This window comes from Cebus imitator, unplaced genomic scaffold, assembly GCF_001604975.1.
Source record: "Cebus imitator isolate Cc_AM_T3 unplaced genomic scaffold, Cebus_imitator-1.0 Scaffold352, whole genome shotgun sequence".
In the NCBI taxonomy this organism is placed as follows: Eukaryota; Metazoa; Chordata; class Mammalia; order Primates; family Cebidae; genus Cebus; species Cebus imitator.
The window spans coordinates 1,197,762-1,214,813 of NW_016107667.1; the positions used below are offsets into that span (position 1 = coordinate 1,197,762).

Below are 17,052 nucleotides of genomic sequence, written 5' to 3' on the forward strand. Positions count from 1 at the left end.
TGTGCGCCCAGGAGCTAGTCTCCCCTCGTTACGCTTCGCAGTGGCCCTGGAAGATTCCTAGTTGATTCCGAGTCCCATGTTAGGGACCTACTACCTTACGTAAGTAATACTCTGCAAGGAGAAAGGCAGATAAGAAAATAGGGCGCCAAACCTCCTCCAACAGCCGTCACACCCCACGAGGAGTGTCCTGCGGGGGCTTTCCCCTGGGAGCCACAGCTGTTCTGCTGTATGGGGGAGGGGGAGAGGAACGCTTTCGAACAGTCATCTCTTCCTCTTCGGGCCGCCAACGCAGACCGCACCACAGTCTCCTCCGCCCAAGCCGTGTCCCCTCCCCCGCCCCGGCCTGGGTAGGAGCCAAACCCCACAGGAATGCAGCCCGGTCACATGCGCTGCGGCGGCGGTGGACGTGCCTCTCCCCCCGCGCCCCAAGGAGACCCAGCGCCATCTTGCCCTGACGCAGTTACAAAAGTCATGGGAGAAATCCTGTCTCCTCCTCCGCGCCAGCGCCCCAAAGTTTCGCAGAGGCCGAGCCGGGGCCCTCACCTCGCGCAGGGACAGGAGAAAATAGGGAAGAGCCTTGCGATTCTCTTCGCCGCTGCTTGGGTTCCAAATCGGCCGCGGCAGCAACGATCACCGTCGTCACTTCTCCCTCTCTACCTTTGCAACAGCCTCCCGCTACGGCTTTGGCCCCACCCGCTGCTGCAGGATGAGGTCATCGCCAGCCAACCGCTGCGCGCCCGAAAGGACACATCAGGCGCCGATTGGCTGCCAAGATCGCCTCTGCCTCTCCCCACTCCGCTCCCCCCGCGCTCCGGGTCGCTGCGGGGCAAGGGGAAGATGGAAACCATTTCGGGGAAAGACCCCGAAAACAAGAGCCGTAATCGCCGTGTCACTTTAGTGGGGAAACCCTTTATTTTTTGGTCTCCCCCTTTTTTCTTCGAGATCACTGTCTCTGTCCCTCCCTCGTTTAATCACCGCCACGTACAGTAATTCCCACTCCCCACCCCGCACAATGTCCCACCGGTGGGGAAATCCTTCCCCGAAACCAAGAGAAGTATAGGAGGCAGCGACGGCAACTGCACCGACGGCAACGGCAACTTTTTACCCCGAAACACGGTGGCAAGGAGGCGGCGCTGACGGTGGCTGCATTTTTCCTGCTGCTTCTCCCCCCGACCTCTTCCGTTTCTCGCTCCTCCATAGAGACAGCGCTGGAGTCGCCAGCTCTGCTTTTATCCGGTGCCCGGAGCCTGCGCACTGGAGCCTCCTCGGCCCCTAGTGGGCGTCGAGTGACACCCCAACCGGGTTCACCCAGCGCTTGAGGCCAGACTGGGCTGGGGGAGGAGGGGGAGAGAGACGCGGAGACGGAGCTGGGGTTGTTTGGGAGGGGGAGAAAGTGTATCACTTTCGGAGGGTGACGGGAGGGAGGTCGTTCCCAGGCCCTGTGTCCTTGTCCGTGCACCCAATAGTGGCATGCCCAAGCTCACCTATATCCAGACTTGAGGGCCATTGGGGGGAAGGGGGAAAGAACCAATCCCACGGAACACCGACACTTCCTCAAACCTTCCGTGGATTGTTGAGTGCATCTGTTGCAGAAAGACAAGAGATTCCGTCCCCCTCACCGCCTCCAGTTTGCTATCTTCGAGCCTCCGCGGAGAGGCAACGGCGGGCGGCAGCCCACAAGCAAAATGGCGCCGGGCAGCTTCATCCCCTCCCCCTCTGCCCCTGCGGAGCGGGACGGGCGGGCCCCGTGCACTTGCCGCCGCCGCCGCCGCCGCCGCCGCCGCCGCGGCCGCCGCCGCCGCCGTCGACGCCATTTTCCCAGAGCGAGAGGCAGTGACACTGAGCGGGCGTAGGGGGCCGAGTCGGAGACCGTGCCTGAGTTCGGGAGCTGCAACAGAGGGGGCATAGACACTCCGAGCAGCCTCGCCGTTGCCTCTGCGTTCCTGTTGACTGTCTGGGTGCCCCCTCTCCTACTCCTCGGATCTTGGTGAAGAGGCTGCGCGCTGCTGTTTGGGGAGGGGGTGTGTGGAGCCGGTTCCTGTGTCCGCAGTGGCTGCTATCTGGGGGTCGCCTGTTCGCGGAGGTGCGGAGAGACTCCTTGGGGGTCGAGCACATAACGGGGTTCGGGTGTCTGGTGTGTGAACATCACAGGTCAGTGCCTGTCGTCTCCGTGGGAGTTCCTGGGGCTTGCGGGGTTGGGGGACTTGTGTTTCAAGGGGGAGAGAGGTCTCTCATCTTTATCCTTAAGCTGGGGGAGCCGACGTTGACTCTCAGGTGTCTTTGCCGGGGCAAGACGTTGCTTGCTTAAATCGAATTTATCTTTTCTTTTCCCTGACCCTAGAAATGGAGCATTATGGCGGGTTTTAGGGTTGGGGAAGGGGAAACTGGCAGTTAAACCCCCTTGAGAGTGGGAGTTAGGGAGGGGGCGCACTCCTCATTGGCAGCAGGTTAAGGCCGCTTGAGGGAGGAGGGAGGCTTGTGACTGTTAGTAGGGTTTGTGTCGAAGTGGTCCCAGGAGCTGCCAGCGCTCCCTTATCTCAGCCGCGTCTTGTTGGGGTGCTGAAAAGCCATATAGGCCCCATTTTCTTCTTCCATTTCTTGACGGGTAGTCTCTGGTATAATGTGCACATGAATACGAAGGGGCTAAGAAGAACGCCCTGGGCAGCTCTCTTTGTGGGAGAGCGAGACAGCTAGCTCCTTATCCTCTCCAGAAGAGGGTAAACCCGCCCCTGTGGTGGTCACCCCAGTACCCAGCCTTCTCAGTCTCCTCCCCCACTCCTTTTGCAATACCGCCGTCCTTTACTGTGCCGGAGCCTTAGGATCCACAATATGGCTCATTTCAGAAAAGCTTATTTTGACCAGGGGATTGGCACAAACCCTGTGGCAGCAGGCACAGATGAGAAACAAACGGTTCACTGTGCTAAACGGGGTGGGGGTGAGAAAAAACAATCCAGAGTGCTCTCTTCCACTGGCATTAGTTCCACATAGATCCGTCCTTGCTGGGCTCTGTCTTAAGCATTACACAATTTAAAGTCAAAGAGAAATCGCTAGAGTTAGCTCTAGAGTAAACCCCGTGTTGCCTATTTTGTTCCCTTTTTAGAGATGTGAATAAGGTTAGGTGTTTAGAGTCCTGGAGACCTTGGATAGAATTAAGTGAGGTGCATTCAACTCTGGGCTGGAGACATGAATACCTATTTGGAAAATAGTCTGCTTTTTCCTTTAATTTCTGAGATGGGGAGTAAAAACTGAAATTTCCCTCTTTTGTCCTTTACAGATTCTAAAAATGGCGGCCCCAGGCTGATGTTGTGGTAATCTAATCAGCTCGGGTCCTCCACACCCCATGCAGTGCGTTTGTCTGCAGCATATTACAGGCTTATTATATTTACAAGAAAAGACTGGGCTTTTTCCCCTTCCCCGAGCCAGTTACAAAAATGTGTTGCTATTTACTGCAAATTTCAATGCTGTGTTTTAGTTGATTAATTTGATTCGTTTTTCCTGAAAGGTAAATTAAATGTCTCCACTTTTGAAAAAAAATAAAACAGCCTTGCAAATTTCAGTGATGATGATGGCTGCTCTTCATTATTTAAAAAAAATTATTTGGGTACCAATAATAGTTTTTGTTTGGTTCAATTCAGCCATCTTTTATTCAGTATGCCAAAGTAAATTAAAATGCTTAATAAGTATCTCAATACAATCTATTTTGTATGATTAAATGTTTCACTCTAGAGTAAGACATTTGCCAACCACCTCTTGACCCATTTTGTGGATTTTGGTTTTTGTATTCTGTTTCAGCTTAAATTTTAGGGAGCTGTACAAACAAGCCTAAACCTGTTACTTCATTGGGTATAGAGATGCCATTATATTTTGCCATCCATTTTCCCCGTGTATTTAAGCTTTCCTTAAGAATTTTCAAAGTTGATGGTGTATTTGATAAAGTGAAGCTTCATGCTGCTTTTAACAATTGTCTTAGGGCATACTATCATCATTATGTAAGTTAAAACTAAGGCTCTGATTCTTGATTTTTTTCCTCCCCAAACATGCCCATTTACCTATTATGGGATTGTGGAATTTAGCCTGTTTTAATAGACCTTAAATAAAAACATTACCATAATAGGGTCTCGAATCCATTTTATGCTATTTTCAGAATCTTATAGACTGAGACTGAAAATTAAGTAGTGTCAGGTGTCATTTAACTGTATTTTTTAAAGTGTGAAAGATTAGAATTAACTTTCATAGTGGGAGTTCTATCTTTTTGGGCTGATCTAAGCATTGAGATATGAGTGGGCCATTAATGACACTTAATAACCATTCTGATTGTGGAGCAACTGAAAGACGATTGCCTTTCAATCCAGTAGTACTTAAAAAGGTTGGACAGTATACACCGTTTCATGATTCTCTTATTCCATTGTAAATATTTTGGAGCAGCATTTACCTCATATGGTGAATGTGGTAAGGTTCTAGCCTACGAAATAATTAGAGAAGTAACTGGCTCAGGGATTTTCTACATACCAGTGGGTTTCATCATGGAAGACTGAGCACACAACCTTACTTAGAATTTTTGAAATATTTTATTATAAAGTGAAATGTTGGTGGGTAGTGGATGAGTTTGTATAGGGTTTGGGGTCAGTACTCATTTGTATTTTGATCTGAGCGAGTATGTAAGTCCAGATCTTTCACTGCTGTGTAAAGATTGTGCATTTATTTTAAAGACTAGGTGATTAAGGTCTGTGGTTCAGAAGCTTGGTACTTTAAACTTACTATTCAATATACAAAACCATTGTATTCTTATAAATTTGGTTGATGTAGCTATAGGAGGGAACACTGCCTGTGCCCAGTGTTTTTCTTCATAGATACCTTAGTCAGGTCTAGACAGACAAAGCAATTGAACTTATTTAGCTTCAAATGAAAAATACCAAGTTAGAAATTATAGGAAAAACTGCCTTCAGTTTACTAGCTTTCTGCATATTGGCTTGCTTTACTGCATTAGGTTTTGTTTGCTTCTTTTTGTTGTTGGTGGTGGTTTTTTTTGTTTGTTTGTTTCTTTTGATATTTTAGTTCCTGTAAAATGAGACTGGCTTTTTTTTTTTTTTTTAGTATTGTACCTTATTTTGAATGGTTACTTTATAAATAACAGGGCTATAAATGTTTGTTTTTTTGCTAATTGACTATGTATGTTTTAAGTTAGGATTGTCTAGGCAAATTTATTAAAAGATTAGGCATAATTTTTGTTCCCAGAGAGTTTTGAAACAATTTGGTCCCTTGGGGGAAACTAGTCAAATGGTCTTTGTTCTTAGGATAGCTGAATTTGAAGGATTAGTTGTTTATCTGTTTAAGTGGATTTGAAGAAAACTATAAGGTAATTGGAGAGTAAATTTTATTTTTAGAGCTTACATTTTGATCATACTTCCCTTTTGTTGTTATTGTAAGTGAAAGGATCTCTCTGATCCCAGTTTTAGTGTAGAACATTGACAGGTCTCCATTTCCCATCAACTCTGTAAGATTGATAACTGTCCTAAAGTTTTGGCTTGTCTGAATTCCTCACAGCTTCCAACAAGAAATCTTTGCCATATATGCCCCCACTAAGCTCTAGGACTTCTTGAATCTATTGAGGAAGTGGGAAGAACAGCTAATTAATAGGAGAAAAATTTCCCCTTTACATATTTTAGTGGTCTTAGGGAAATTATAATTTCTTAAATTGGCTTCTTAATTTCCAAGAGTAATATGCTCATTTCCATTCTTTAATCTCGTGAAGAAACTGATTTAATGTTTAAAGGTATGCTTTATGTAAACCCTAACAGCTCTGCATTTGTACAACCATAGTATGTTTAAAATATATAAAACCAACAGAACTTTGAAGAGCTATCAAAATGGGTTAGGAAATACTAGTATGCAGTTTTCTCAGCAGATGCTGTTCTATGTTTACTATTTTTAAAATATTTTAATAATGTGTAATAGCTTCTATCTCCAAATTTATTTTTAGCAGATGGTAGGTGCTTAATTATTTCTTGGATGTGAAGCTTTTGTTTAAGCAAACACATTTACATCTCAAATATGTAGGGTGATCTGGGACTGTTCCCTGTTACATGTTAGAATAAATGTTAAATACTTGTATTCTGTGAGAATACAGTCTTCCCCCAATTTCATGATAGATTATGAGACTTTTTAATACTGAAAATAGAATTATTTTTACTTTATGGTAAAATTACTTTTTGTGTTCACTGGCAAATTAACAAGAGGTATACTATTTGAAATATTACTGTATGAATGTTACTGGTTTTTAGGCCGGGTTTAAAATTGAAGTGGCTCATATTTACCTGTTTGTAATGTGCAAATGTCGGGAGGAGCCTTATTTTTTTCTTGACATTGAAAGGATAATTTTTGTATTACCTAAAAATTTACTTAATATGGAGGAACAATATTTGTTGTTGAAATAGTTTTCTATACTAAACTGGAAGTGGATGGTATTTAAAAATCTTGCTATTAAACAATGAGTATTTTACTTTATATAAAATAAATAGGAGTATTTTACTTTAATGTGAAATAGGAGTATTTTACTTTATATAATATAAAATTTGTTTTACTCTGCATAAAATACTCAAATTCATCTTTTGTCTGTGCTTCAAACTATCATTTCAGCGAAGGCTTAATGTAATTTGTTTAACAGCAATTGCAAGAGTTAGGAATTAACCATATTACAATGCAAACAAATTGGTTTTTGTTACTGTGAACGTCCATGCTAAGTGTGACATTAAAAATCAAATGAAGGTGACCCAGACTAAGTTAATTAGATCTCAATTTGTATCTTTAAGGCTAAGAGAAGTTTTTATTAATTATTGGTAACTAGGATGATTTTTACTTAAATCAGAGTCAGAAAAAGCAGTTGGTCTTATATTTCACTAAATAACACATTTTCACTTGATATGAAATCAATTCTTTTTTCCCTCATGAACAGATCATAATTGGATTTCATTTTTGGATAGAAAAACTTTTATTATTGTTAGGTGAATTTTACAGTTTTATTGGAAATCTCATTTGGTTATTTACCAAAACTAAGCTTTTGGGGGTGTTGGACATTATCAATGCAACAGGTCAACAAAGAATTCTTTTTTGATGTGTTGAATTAAGATGCCATCATAACAGACATTATGCCTTCTAATGAGTAAATAATTAACCTATAATATAAATTAATGAGTAAATAACTACTTGTTTATCATTTTTAATTAAAATGTTTTGTATTTCAAAACTGTTTCAGATATGAAATTTGGGCTTAGAAAGGATCTGCATGCAGGTCAACGTGATAAGCAATGATTTGTGTAGCTTTATTTTTACAACAATTGGACAGAGAGGTAATTTCTTACCAGCTCTTAGGTTGCTTAGAGTTAATCCAAAGGAAGAAACATTCCTTCAGAAGACTAAGAGGTAGCAGATATTAATTATTAAAAATAGGCTGGGCACTGTGGCTCACACCTGTAATCCCACTACTTCAGGAGGCCAAGGTGGGGGGGTGCGGGGTGAATCATTTGAGGTCAGGAGTTCAAGATCAGCCTGGACAACATGGTGAAAACGCATCTCTACTAAAAATTACAAAAATTAGCTGAGTGTGGAAGTGGGTGCCTGTAATCCCAGCTACTTGGGAGGGTGAGGTGGGGGAGTTGCTTAAACCCAGGAGGCAGAGTTTGCAGTGAGCTGAGATTGTGCCACTGTGCTTTAGCCTGGGTGATAGAGTGAGGGTCTTTCTAAGAAAAAAGTAAATAGTAAACAAAAAATAAAACTCTTGGTCCTGAATTTTAATATTGAGAAAGATGATATTGAGTAATCACACCTGTGTAATATCCAATTTGGTTGCAGCGTTTAAGGTCATGCCTGTCTAGGATATTATAGTGGATTGAGTTCGTTTTGGTTTGGGTATTTATAATTTTAAAGTTCACCTGGCTGGGCGTGGTGGCTCATGGTTGTAATCCTAGCACTTTGGGAGGCTGAGGCGGGTGGATTACCTGAGGTCAGGAGTCCGAGACCAGCCTGGGCAACATGGTCTCGTTTCTGTGAACCCTCGTTTCTGCTACAAAAATTAGCTGGGCATGGTGGCAGAAGTATGTAATCTCAGCTACTTGGGAGGCTGAGGCAGGGGAATTGCTTGAAGCTGGGAGGCAGAGGTTGCAGAGCCGAGATTGTGCCATTACACTCCACTCATCCTGGGGGACAAGACTGAAACTACATCTCAAAAAAATAAATGAAAGTTCATGTAATTATGTTGTCTCATGTTTTATCTGAGACCAAAAATGTTTAAATTTTTTCATTTATGTTGGCTTTTGTTTTCATAGGGTATTTAAAATAATTTCTATTTGAAGCCTTAAAATATTTACCCTTATAAATTATTTTAAACTTATTTGAGTTAAATAAGCTTAAGATTAGGCCGGACGAGGTGGCTCATGCCTGTAATCCCAGCACTTTGGGAGGCTGAGGTGGGTAGATCTCGAGGTCAGGAGATCACTACCGTCCTGGCTAACATGGTAAAACCCCGTCTCTGCTAAAATACAAAAAACTAGCCAGGCACGGTGGTGCGGGCCTTTAGTCCCAGCTACTCGAGAGGTTGAGGCAGGGGAATCGCTTGAACCCGGGAGGCGGAGATTGCAGTGAGCTGAGATCACGCCACTGCACTCCAGCCTGGCGACAGAGCAAGACTCTCTCAAAACAAAACAAAACAAAAAAACAGATCAAATAAGTTTTTCTGTTCTCCTTACTGTTTGGCCTAAGATGAAACCTGGTGTCAGTGATTTTTAGTAAAAAGTGGGGAATATGTTGCAAAGAATTAACCATTACCACTTAGGATATTGTCAGGAAAACAGTTTGGGTCTTTCAGAGGTTCCACTTGTAAGAAGAATGTATGAGAAAGATACACTCTTCTAGTATTTTTGTTTTCTTATTTCACAGACTACTATATGTAATTGTTTCTATTTTTGAGTTTACAGAGAGGTATCTTGAGTTCCTCTTACTATCTTTCTTTATACAACGTTTAAAGAAAGCATTCAGGAATTTGAAAACCCCATTTCCTCTTTAATGAAGTGGTTGAGATGGGAAGATTCATGATGTGACTAATTTGAATGGTTAGGTTTGTGGTCCAGTAGCCATAAATGAGGGTCTGAGATTTGTCTGATACATAGTAACTCTTATTCAGAAAATAAGCCTCTGCTTCTCTTTAAATGAAGCTGCTTAATTGGTTGCCTTTGACACAGCCTTATTACATCTTACATCATTAGTTAAGCCTTCACTGAAACAATATTTCTGAAGCACAGACAAAAGATGAATTTGAGCAGCTCTTACTTTCCTGACATCATGGATACAGAGAGAGATAAGATAGTCCCTGCTTTGAGAGAACCCAGAGTTTATTTCGCCTTCTTAAAAGCTTGCTGTTTTAGGGTTTTTTGGATGCAAGGAACAGAAATCAGCTCTAGCCAGCTTAAATAAAGGATTTGTTATAAGGCTGTAGGGAAATCTCACATAATTTATTTGAAGAAAGTACAGATGGGCCTCACAGGAATTGGCAAGGTGTCAAAAGAGCCGCTATTCACCATCTTGATCCCCCCTAATTATCTGAGACTAGTTAGGGAGATGGTGGTGGGGTGGGTGTTTACGGTGTGTAGAGTGGAATTTCTCAGATATAAAGCAAGAGAAAGACACCTTTAATTCTCCTGAAACAACCACCTTTTTCCAGGGATGTTCAGAGATACTTGGGAGGGCTTCCAAAACTAGATAATTGATATATTGAACTGATTCAATTTTTAATTTAAAAATTGTCACACACGTGTTGAGGAATGCTAAAAAAAACAAGTTTTTTTTTTTTTTTTTTAGTTTTAACTTTAATATTATTTAAAATTTATGGAGAAATTACTTGACTAGAAGTAACACTCTCATACCCTGTACCAAGATCACCTGCCTTGCGACATTTTGCCGTTTGCTATATTATTCTGTTTATGTATATACCCGTTTTTTTTCCTGAACCATTTGAAAGTGGTTTTCAGCCATTCACCCCTTTACAGCCTTTCGTACTGAAATATGCATTTCCTAAGAACACGCATGTTTTCCTAAGTAGCCAGAGTAGTTGTCAAATTTAGGAAATTTAACAATGATGTCATATTTCATAGTCCATATTCTAGTTCTATCCATTGTCCCTATTATGTCCTTTATTAGCATTTTTTTCAGTGCTATAGCCAATCCAAGATCACAAATTACATTTAGTTGTCTTGTCCCTTAAGTCTCTTTTAATCTGGGACAGTTCCTCTGTCTTTCTTTGTCTTTTATGACAATGGAAGGCTTATTTATATATCGCTCCTCAGTTTGGCTTGGTCTTAAGCTTTCTTCATTATTCAGATTGTGCATTTTTGGCTGGAATACTAGATTAGTAATAGTTGTTTTTGTGTCATCTGTTTGTTTGCCCTTTATCATTATGTTCATTTTGATAACTTGGTTAGGGTGTTGAGTAGTTTCTCTGTTGTATAGTTGATGTTTTTCATTTTGACATAACTAATTAATTTGTGGGTAGATACTTTGAGATTTGTATAAATATCCTCTTCCTCATTAAACTTTCTTCTTCAGGATTTAGCATCTATTGATGATTCTTGCCTGAATAAAGTTTTTACTCCGTTGGTTGTAAACACACCAAGGCTTCTCTTTTCTTTTTTTTTTAATTAAAAAAATTAATTTTTTTCTTTTCTTGGGTACATACATGTACATATACACCAGCGGTTTTAACCGATTTGTTCATGGATAATTGGGTTTGTGGGAGTTTCATTTTTTTGCTTTTTCTATTCAGATTTTTTTGAAATGTATATGGGCTGCTTTTTTAATCACAACAAATAAAATTTTAAGGAAGAAAAGTATAGATGTTAGACAATACATGGATAATATTCCCATGCAGTTTTCCACGCAAATGGGATTTAAATTGTTTCCTCGATGCTGATCTAATTTGAAATCCAGAACATATACAAAAAAGATGTGCTTCTAGTTCCTTATTTGGTCTTTAGAACTATTGCTAAGTTACATTTGTATTGTTTAGGTCTATGATTTGCTAATGCCAGCAGCTTAGTTTCTAAGGGCTGAAAACATCTTTCTTATGATACTCTGCTTTCTCCATTAAAAAAATCCGTTACCCTCTCTCTACTAAAAATATAAAACATTAGCCAAATGTGGTGGCAGGCACCTGTAATCCCATCTACTTCGGATGCTGGGGCAGGAGAATTGCTTGAGCCCGGGAGGCAGAGGTTGCAGTGAGCCGAGATCAAGTCATTACACTCCAGCCTAGGTGACCAGAGTGAGATGTTATCTAAAAAAAAAAAAAAAAATTCCGTTAAGCAATTTTTTTTAAGTAAAATAATACTTTGGAAAACATTGAGATGGGTTCTTTTCACATACATGCAAATTAATGATTTTTAAAAGGAGATTGGTGAGATGGTATATATACAGATGGAAATACAGCAGAGCATGAAACATCTGTAACTCTAGGGCAAAGTGATATATGGTTTCTAAAACCTTGTAATAAAAGACATACATACTCAGAAAGGTTAAGAAAGACGAGAAGGAAAAGAAATTGGAAAACAGACTTTTATTACATTGTAGTAAGACTCATCAGTTTGATGTATTTTCTTTTAGTGATAGCAAAATATTGGTAGTGAATTTGATAATTTCTTTGGCAATTTTCAGACAGCAGGAGGAGAAAATTTTGCTGATTATATTCTTTAAAATTTACAATTTATTTCTGAGAAAATTAAAATGATAATATTTCACAACAATGAAGATTAATGAAATACAGTGAATACTAAGCATTTGGTAGGTGCTTTAAAAAATAATCTGAATTGACTGTTTGTAAATATGTCTTAAGAGATTAATGAAAGTTCAGTTTGTAGTACTGCTAAATCTTCTCTCAGTGTTTAAACGAAGGGTATGGTGAAAGACACAAAACCCCCATGATGAATGAAAGGATTTTCTTTTGGGTCAGAACTCCCCTCCTGGACATGTAAAGAAGCACCTTATTTTTAGAGTTGGTCCTTGAATCTGCATTTTAGTACTGGCTGCAGCTGATTTTTGTGTTCGAGTTCTCTGCTTTTATTTTGTGAGACTGAGCTCCAGAGAGGTTAAATGGTGTTCCCAAGGTTGTAGAGTTACATAGTAGTTAATCAAGGTTTGAAATTTAGGTCCTGGCTCTTGGTGCTTTATACTTTTCCAAGAAATCATGCTGGACATTTCTCTTTATTTATTTATTTATTTATTGAGACAGAGTCTTGCTCTGCTGCCCAGGCTGGAGTGCAATGGCATGATCTAGGCTCACTGCAACCTTTGCCTCCTGGGTTCAATCTATTCTCTTGCCTCAGCCTCCCGAATAACTGGGATTATTGCCTGGCTATGTTTAGCAGAGACACAGTTTCTCCATGTTGGCCAGGCTGGTCTTGAACTCCTGACCTCACGTGATCTGCCTGCCTCAGCATCCCAAAGTGCTGGGATTATAGGCATGAGCCACTGCACCTGGTGGACATTTCTCTTTAAAAGGCAGGCCACTATTTTTGGAGTCTCTGAAATAAGCAAATACTGGTCTTTGAACAGTGTCATGTGACAGACTCCCTGTCCACTGTTTTTGTATATTCCAATTAAAGATGATTTATTGGTTTCCAGAACCTCTAGGCTATTAGGAAAAGGAGCTTGAATTGAAGTTACAGCAGTACAAATTGGGATCAAGTTGTGGTACAAATTGGGATCAAGTTGTGGTTGAGCCTTGAATGCCAGAATAATGGAATATGTATTTAAGAGGAGTGCTACTGAAAAGTTTGCGCTGGGGAATGACATATAGAACATGGCTTACTTACCTCCAGTTCTTAAGATAAGAAAGTAACATTTATTAAAAAGACTGAAAACAATATTTCTTTTAGAAGCTGTACTGTATACAGTACAGACTCCAGAACCCTACCACTTTGGTTTGATTGCACTTAAACTAGGTTGTACTACTTTGGGCAATGTTTTTTACCTTTTTGTGCCTTCATTTATTGGTCTGCAAAATGGAAGTAATAATAGAGCCATTTCATAGAGTGGTTTTAAGAATTTAATAAGTTAATTTGGGCAAAATTCTTAGTAAGCTGTGTAACTGTTTCTGTAATAGTTGTTTCTGGAAAAAAAGTAAATCTGACTTCTGTCTGTAAAGTCTATGATATGCTAAGGTGCTTGCTATTTATAATTTATGTGTTTTTTCCTGAAATGTTTTATGTAGATACTATAGATGTTTCCTTTTCATTTGACCAATCTGCAGGATTAATATTATTTTTAAAATACTAATGTTTGTATATATTGAATGAATGTAAACTACTTTGTGCTGCTTCCACCAGTTGAGTCATGTTTGTTCCCAAATTGGCTAATTCCATTGTACTTGTAATGTGTTTATATTTTATTAAATATTACATAAACCAATGATAAATGTGAAGAGAGAACTATTTAAATGCAAACTAAGTTAAATGCTTTGGAAAGCTTGCCAAAGGCAAATGCTGAAGAAAATTGTAGTCAGGTTAGGGTGTGGGCAAGGTGACTAAAATATTATAGGGAAAAAATAGAAATCTAGAAGAAGGTCTATATTCAGATTGCTCTACAAAGACCTAGGTAAGTTATTTTGAAATATGTTAAACCAAAAACTGTAGACAATGCATTATTGATCTGGTTTATGTAGGAACAAGAAACTAGAATTCTAGTCAGGGGAGCTGTACTTGAAGAATACAATTCAGTTTGAAACTAAAAAATTGATAAGGATATTTTAAAAGTACAGTGTTTAAGATGTATATTTTTCATGATTTTCCATGTTAACTTGACTTTGATGAACTTACAGATGTCTAGTCTCTTTTATATATGTGTAAATTTAGATTTCTTTAGTTCAAAAGGGGATGGATCCAGTTATATATACTGTACTCTTGATCATTTCATCTCCTGGAAATCTAAAAATGGGATTTCAGGATCTGACTCTGGTTTATCCAGTGGGATTTATAGGACTGTACTAGATGAAATAACAGATTTCTTGTGCTTCTAGAACATATCAAAATCCAAACACCTTTGTTATCTTGTGAGATTTAAATTATTTTTTAGGGATCTTTTGAACTCTGATAATACAATAAACGAGATTAAATTAAGTGGCAGATAGTTGAGTGTCTTCTTATGTAAAAGCATCATAGTAGCTATCAGTTTTGTCTTATTTAGCTTGCACATACTGCTTCGTAAGGGGAATAACTGATAATTGTTGGTTAATATCACTGGAGTCAGATTATGTGGTTTTTCAAATTTAAGCCTGTAATTGGTATACAGTAACCTATTTGCTGTATATTAGTATTAATCTGTTAACTATACATTAATCTATCAACTGATCTTTTTATGTTAAAACTGGCAAATCTCGTGGATGTGACATGGTTGTACCAAGAGATAATTGCTGTTTTATTGTGTAGTTACTTTGAGAATAATTGTGAGAAACTGATATTTATCATTTAAATTGATACAGAGTGATGGTGAAAGTTAAATTTCAAAGGAGGTTATGTTGGCATAGCTTAAAATTTCACTTACAGAAGTTTAAAATTGATACCTCTTACCTCCTAAAGTAAATAGTTCATTAAGGATTTTGGGAAAAGTATTTCTAGTTCAGTCCCCGGCTACACACAGCAATTTCCTCATACTCCAATGGTTTTTAGAAGTGGCTGATCAGCTGTCTATATGTGGGTTGTTTTTCATTTCTATATAATCCCTTTGCAGAAAGCTCCGCCCCCCCTTTTTTGAGACAGGGTCTCTGTCGCGCCCCCCCCCCACCCCCCGCAGACTGGAGTGTAGTGGCATGATCATGGCTTACTATAGCCTTGATCTCCCAGGCTCAAGTGATCTGCCCATCTCAGACTCCCAAGTAACTGGGACTATAGGTGCCATGCCACCATGTCTGGCTAATTTAAAAAAAAATTTTTTTTTTGTAGAGTTAGGGTCTCACTATGTTGCCCTTGCTGGTCTTTAACTCCTAGGCTCAAGCAGTCCTCCCACCTCAGCCTTACAATGAAGCTGGAAGTCTGTCGCATGGCAAATGTGTTGGTCCCTTATAGGACTCATTGTGTTCACCAACCTCATTCTTGACATTTTATTTTTGCCTGTATTCTAAAATTTTTTAGAGATTGTGTACTTTTTTGAAGTTCAAGACAGGCTACTCTAAAAGCTTATGTGTGTTTGCATACTATTTTTCTTATTGGAGATGTAGATCTCTTAACTCTATAGTTCATTGTTGTGTATGAGTGTGTAGACATTTTCTTTCCTTAAGCTTCAACTCTCTAATTGTATTATACTAGTCTTCCCATTTCCAGGTTTTTGTTTTTCTTCTGTTTACATTACTGTATGAAGAGGAGGAAGCTATCTGGGGATATTGTAAGTCTTGGAGTTAAAAGACAGGAAAATACTGTAGAAGTAAAACTGTTTAAACTTGAAAGTATTTACATATATATATGTAAATTTTGGTCCCTTACTGATTTTATGAGTTTGTTAAGTACTTAGGAATTAAGCCTACTCTTACTTGAGTCTTAAGATTTTTATAGTACATATTTTAAATACATCTGAATATTAAGATAACTATTGAAATACAGTAATAGAGTTGCTATTCTTTCACCATTTGCTTAGTGGCCAACAGTATTGTTATTGGAATTGATTATTATCATTGGATTGGATAATGTAATTTTTGTATTTTCTAGAAGACAACTAACATTAATAAATATCTAGAGTGTATCTACATATATTACTCTGCACAACCGGACAGATATTGTGCCCATTTTTTTCCTGAGTGGCCTAGAGGGACTGAGACGTACGTGTGTGTCTGTGTGTGTGTGACAGAGTCTGGCTCTGTCTTCCAGGCTGGAGTGCCGTGATGTGATCTTGGCTCAGTGCAACCTCCGCCTCCTGTGTTCAAGCCATTCTCTCACCTCAGCCTTCCAAGTAGATGGGACCACAGGCGCTGGCTACGATGTCCGACTAATTTTTAAGTTTTCTTTAGAGACGGGGTTTCCTAAGTTGGCCAGGCTGGTCTCGAACTCCTGGGCTCAAGTGATCCACCTGCCTCAGCCTCCAAGAGTGCTGGGATACAGGCATGAGCCATCACGCCCAGCTGAGATTGAAACATTTCTGTTTTCTTTTTCCTTTTTCTTTCTTTATTTTTGAGCCACGGTCTCACTCACCTAGGTTGGAGTGCAGTGGCGTGATTTCAGCTCACTGCAGCCTCTACCTCACAGGCCCAAGCAATTCTCCCACCTCAGCTTCCCAAGTAGCTGGGACCCTGTACCACCATACCTGGCTAATTTTTTTTTTTTTTTTTAAGAGATGAGGTTTCACCGTGTTGCCCCGGCTAGTCCCTAAATCTTAGGCTCAAGCAATCCACCAACCTTGTCGTCTCAAAGTGCTGGGATTGCAAGCATGAGCCACTGCATGTGGTCTAAGACTGAGGCATTTCCTAGGATCACATAGCTAAAGAGGGGCTGTTTGATAATTTGAATTAAAGTCATTTGAAAATTTTTGTAGCTTTCTATTGATACTTAAAAAAGACTAATTCTTGAATAATGAGAATAAATAAATCATTAATCAAAGGCAGCTACTTTAAGAAAACTATTCTAAGGCTGGGCATGATGGCTCATGCTTGTAATCCTAGCACTTTGGGAGGCTGAGGTGGGTGGATCACTTCAGGTCAGGAGTTCGAGACCAGACTGGCCAACATAGCAAAACTCCATCTCTATTAAGGCCAGGCATGGTGGCTCTCACCTGTAATCCCAGCACTTTGGGAAGCTAAGGTGGGCAGATCATGAGGTCAAGAGATCGAGACCATCCTGACCACTATGGTGAAAACCTGTCTCTACTTAAAATACAAAAAAATTAGCTGGACGTGGTGGTGCACGCCTGTAGTCCCAGCCACTTGGGAGGCTGAGGCAGGAGAATCACTTGAACCTGGGAGCCAGAGGTTGCAGTGAGCCAAGATCGTGTCACTGCACTCTAACCTGGTGACAGAATGAGATAAAAAAA

General features: G+C 40.0%; 3 protein-coding genes across 9 annotated transcripts in view; 1 reads left to right on the forward strand and 2 right to left on the reverse strand.

The window, feature by feature from the left end:
- Nucleotides 1–887: 887 nt before the first annotated feature.
- Nucleotides 888–1,613, reverse strand: LOC108287701. 2 transcript variants are annotated; one of them, XM_037730555.1, is made up of 2 exons: nt 1,485–1,613; nt 888–1,367 (listed from the first exon to the last, which is right to left on the reverse strand). In XM_037730555.1, the coding sequence occupies exons 1-2, from the start codon at nt 1,505–1,507 to the stop codon at nt 968–970; spliced, it is 423 nt and encodes a 140-aa protein (XP_037586483.1). In that variant the 5' UTR covers nt 1,508–1,613; the 3' UTR covers nt 888–967. The 2 variants fall into 2 exon arrangements, with proteins under 2 accessions (XP_037586483.1, XP_017361753.2); XM_017506264.2 differs by having other exon boundaries at nt 888–1,331; nt 1,485–1,611.
- On the reverse strand, nt 890–2,173 carry LOC119467922 (chitinase 9-like). The gene has a single exon (XM_037730557.1). The coding sequence runs from the start codon at nt 2,113–2,115 to the stop codon at nt 1,702–1,704; it is 414 nt and encodes a 137-aa protein (XP_037586485.1). The 5' UTR covers nt 2,116–2,173; the 3' UTR covers nt 890–1,701.
- Nucleotides 1,806–17,052, forward strand: part of KMT2E (lysine methyltransferase 2E (inactive)) — a 100,435-nt gene continuing 85,188 nt past the window's right edge. For 2 of the 6 annotated variants that reach the window (XR_001818444.2, XM_017506250.1), the window contains exon 1: nt 1,844–2,151. The gene's annotated coding sequence lies outside the window, so the exon portion shown is untranslated. Of the gene's footprint in view, nt 2,152–17,052 lie in introns of all 6 variants that reach the window. The other 4 variants (XM_017506245.1, XM_017506246.1, XM_017506248.2 and 1 more) reach the window with 4 other exon arrangements.

Bases quoted from the DNA above. Each gene is read 5' to 3' on its own strand.
- LOC108287701 (XM_037730555.1), bottom strand. From the start codon at position 1,507: ATGGCCCTCAAGTCTGGATATAG. The intron at 1,368-1,484 runs GTGAGCTTGGGC...AAACAACCCCAG, and splicing joins GCCCTCAAGTCTGGATATAG to CTCCGTCTCCGCGTCTCTCT.
- LOC119467922 (XM_037730557.1), bottom strand. From the start codon at position 2,115: ATGTGCTCGACCCCCAAGGAGTCTCTCCGCACCTCCGCGAACAGGCGA.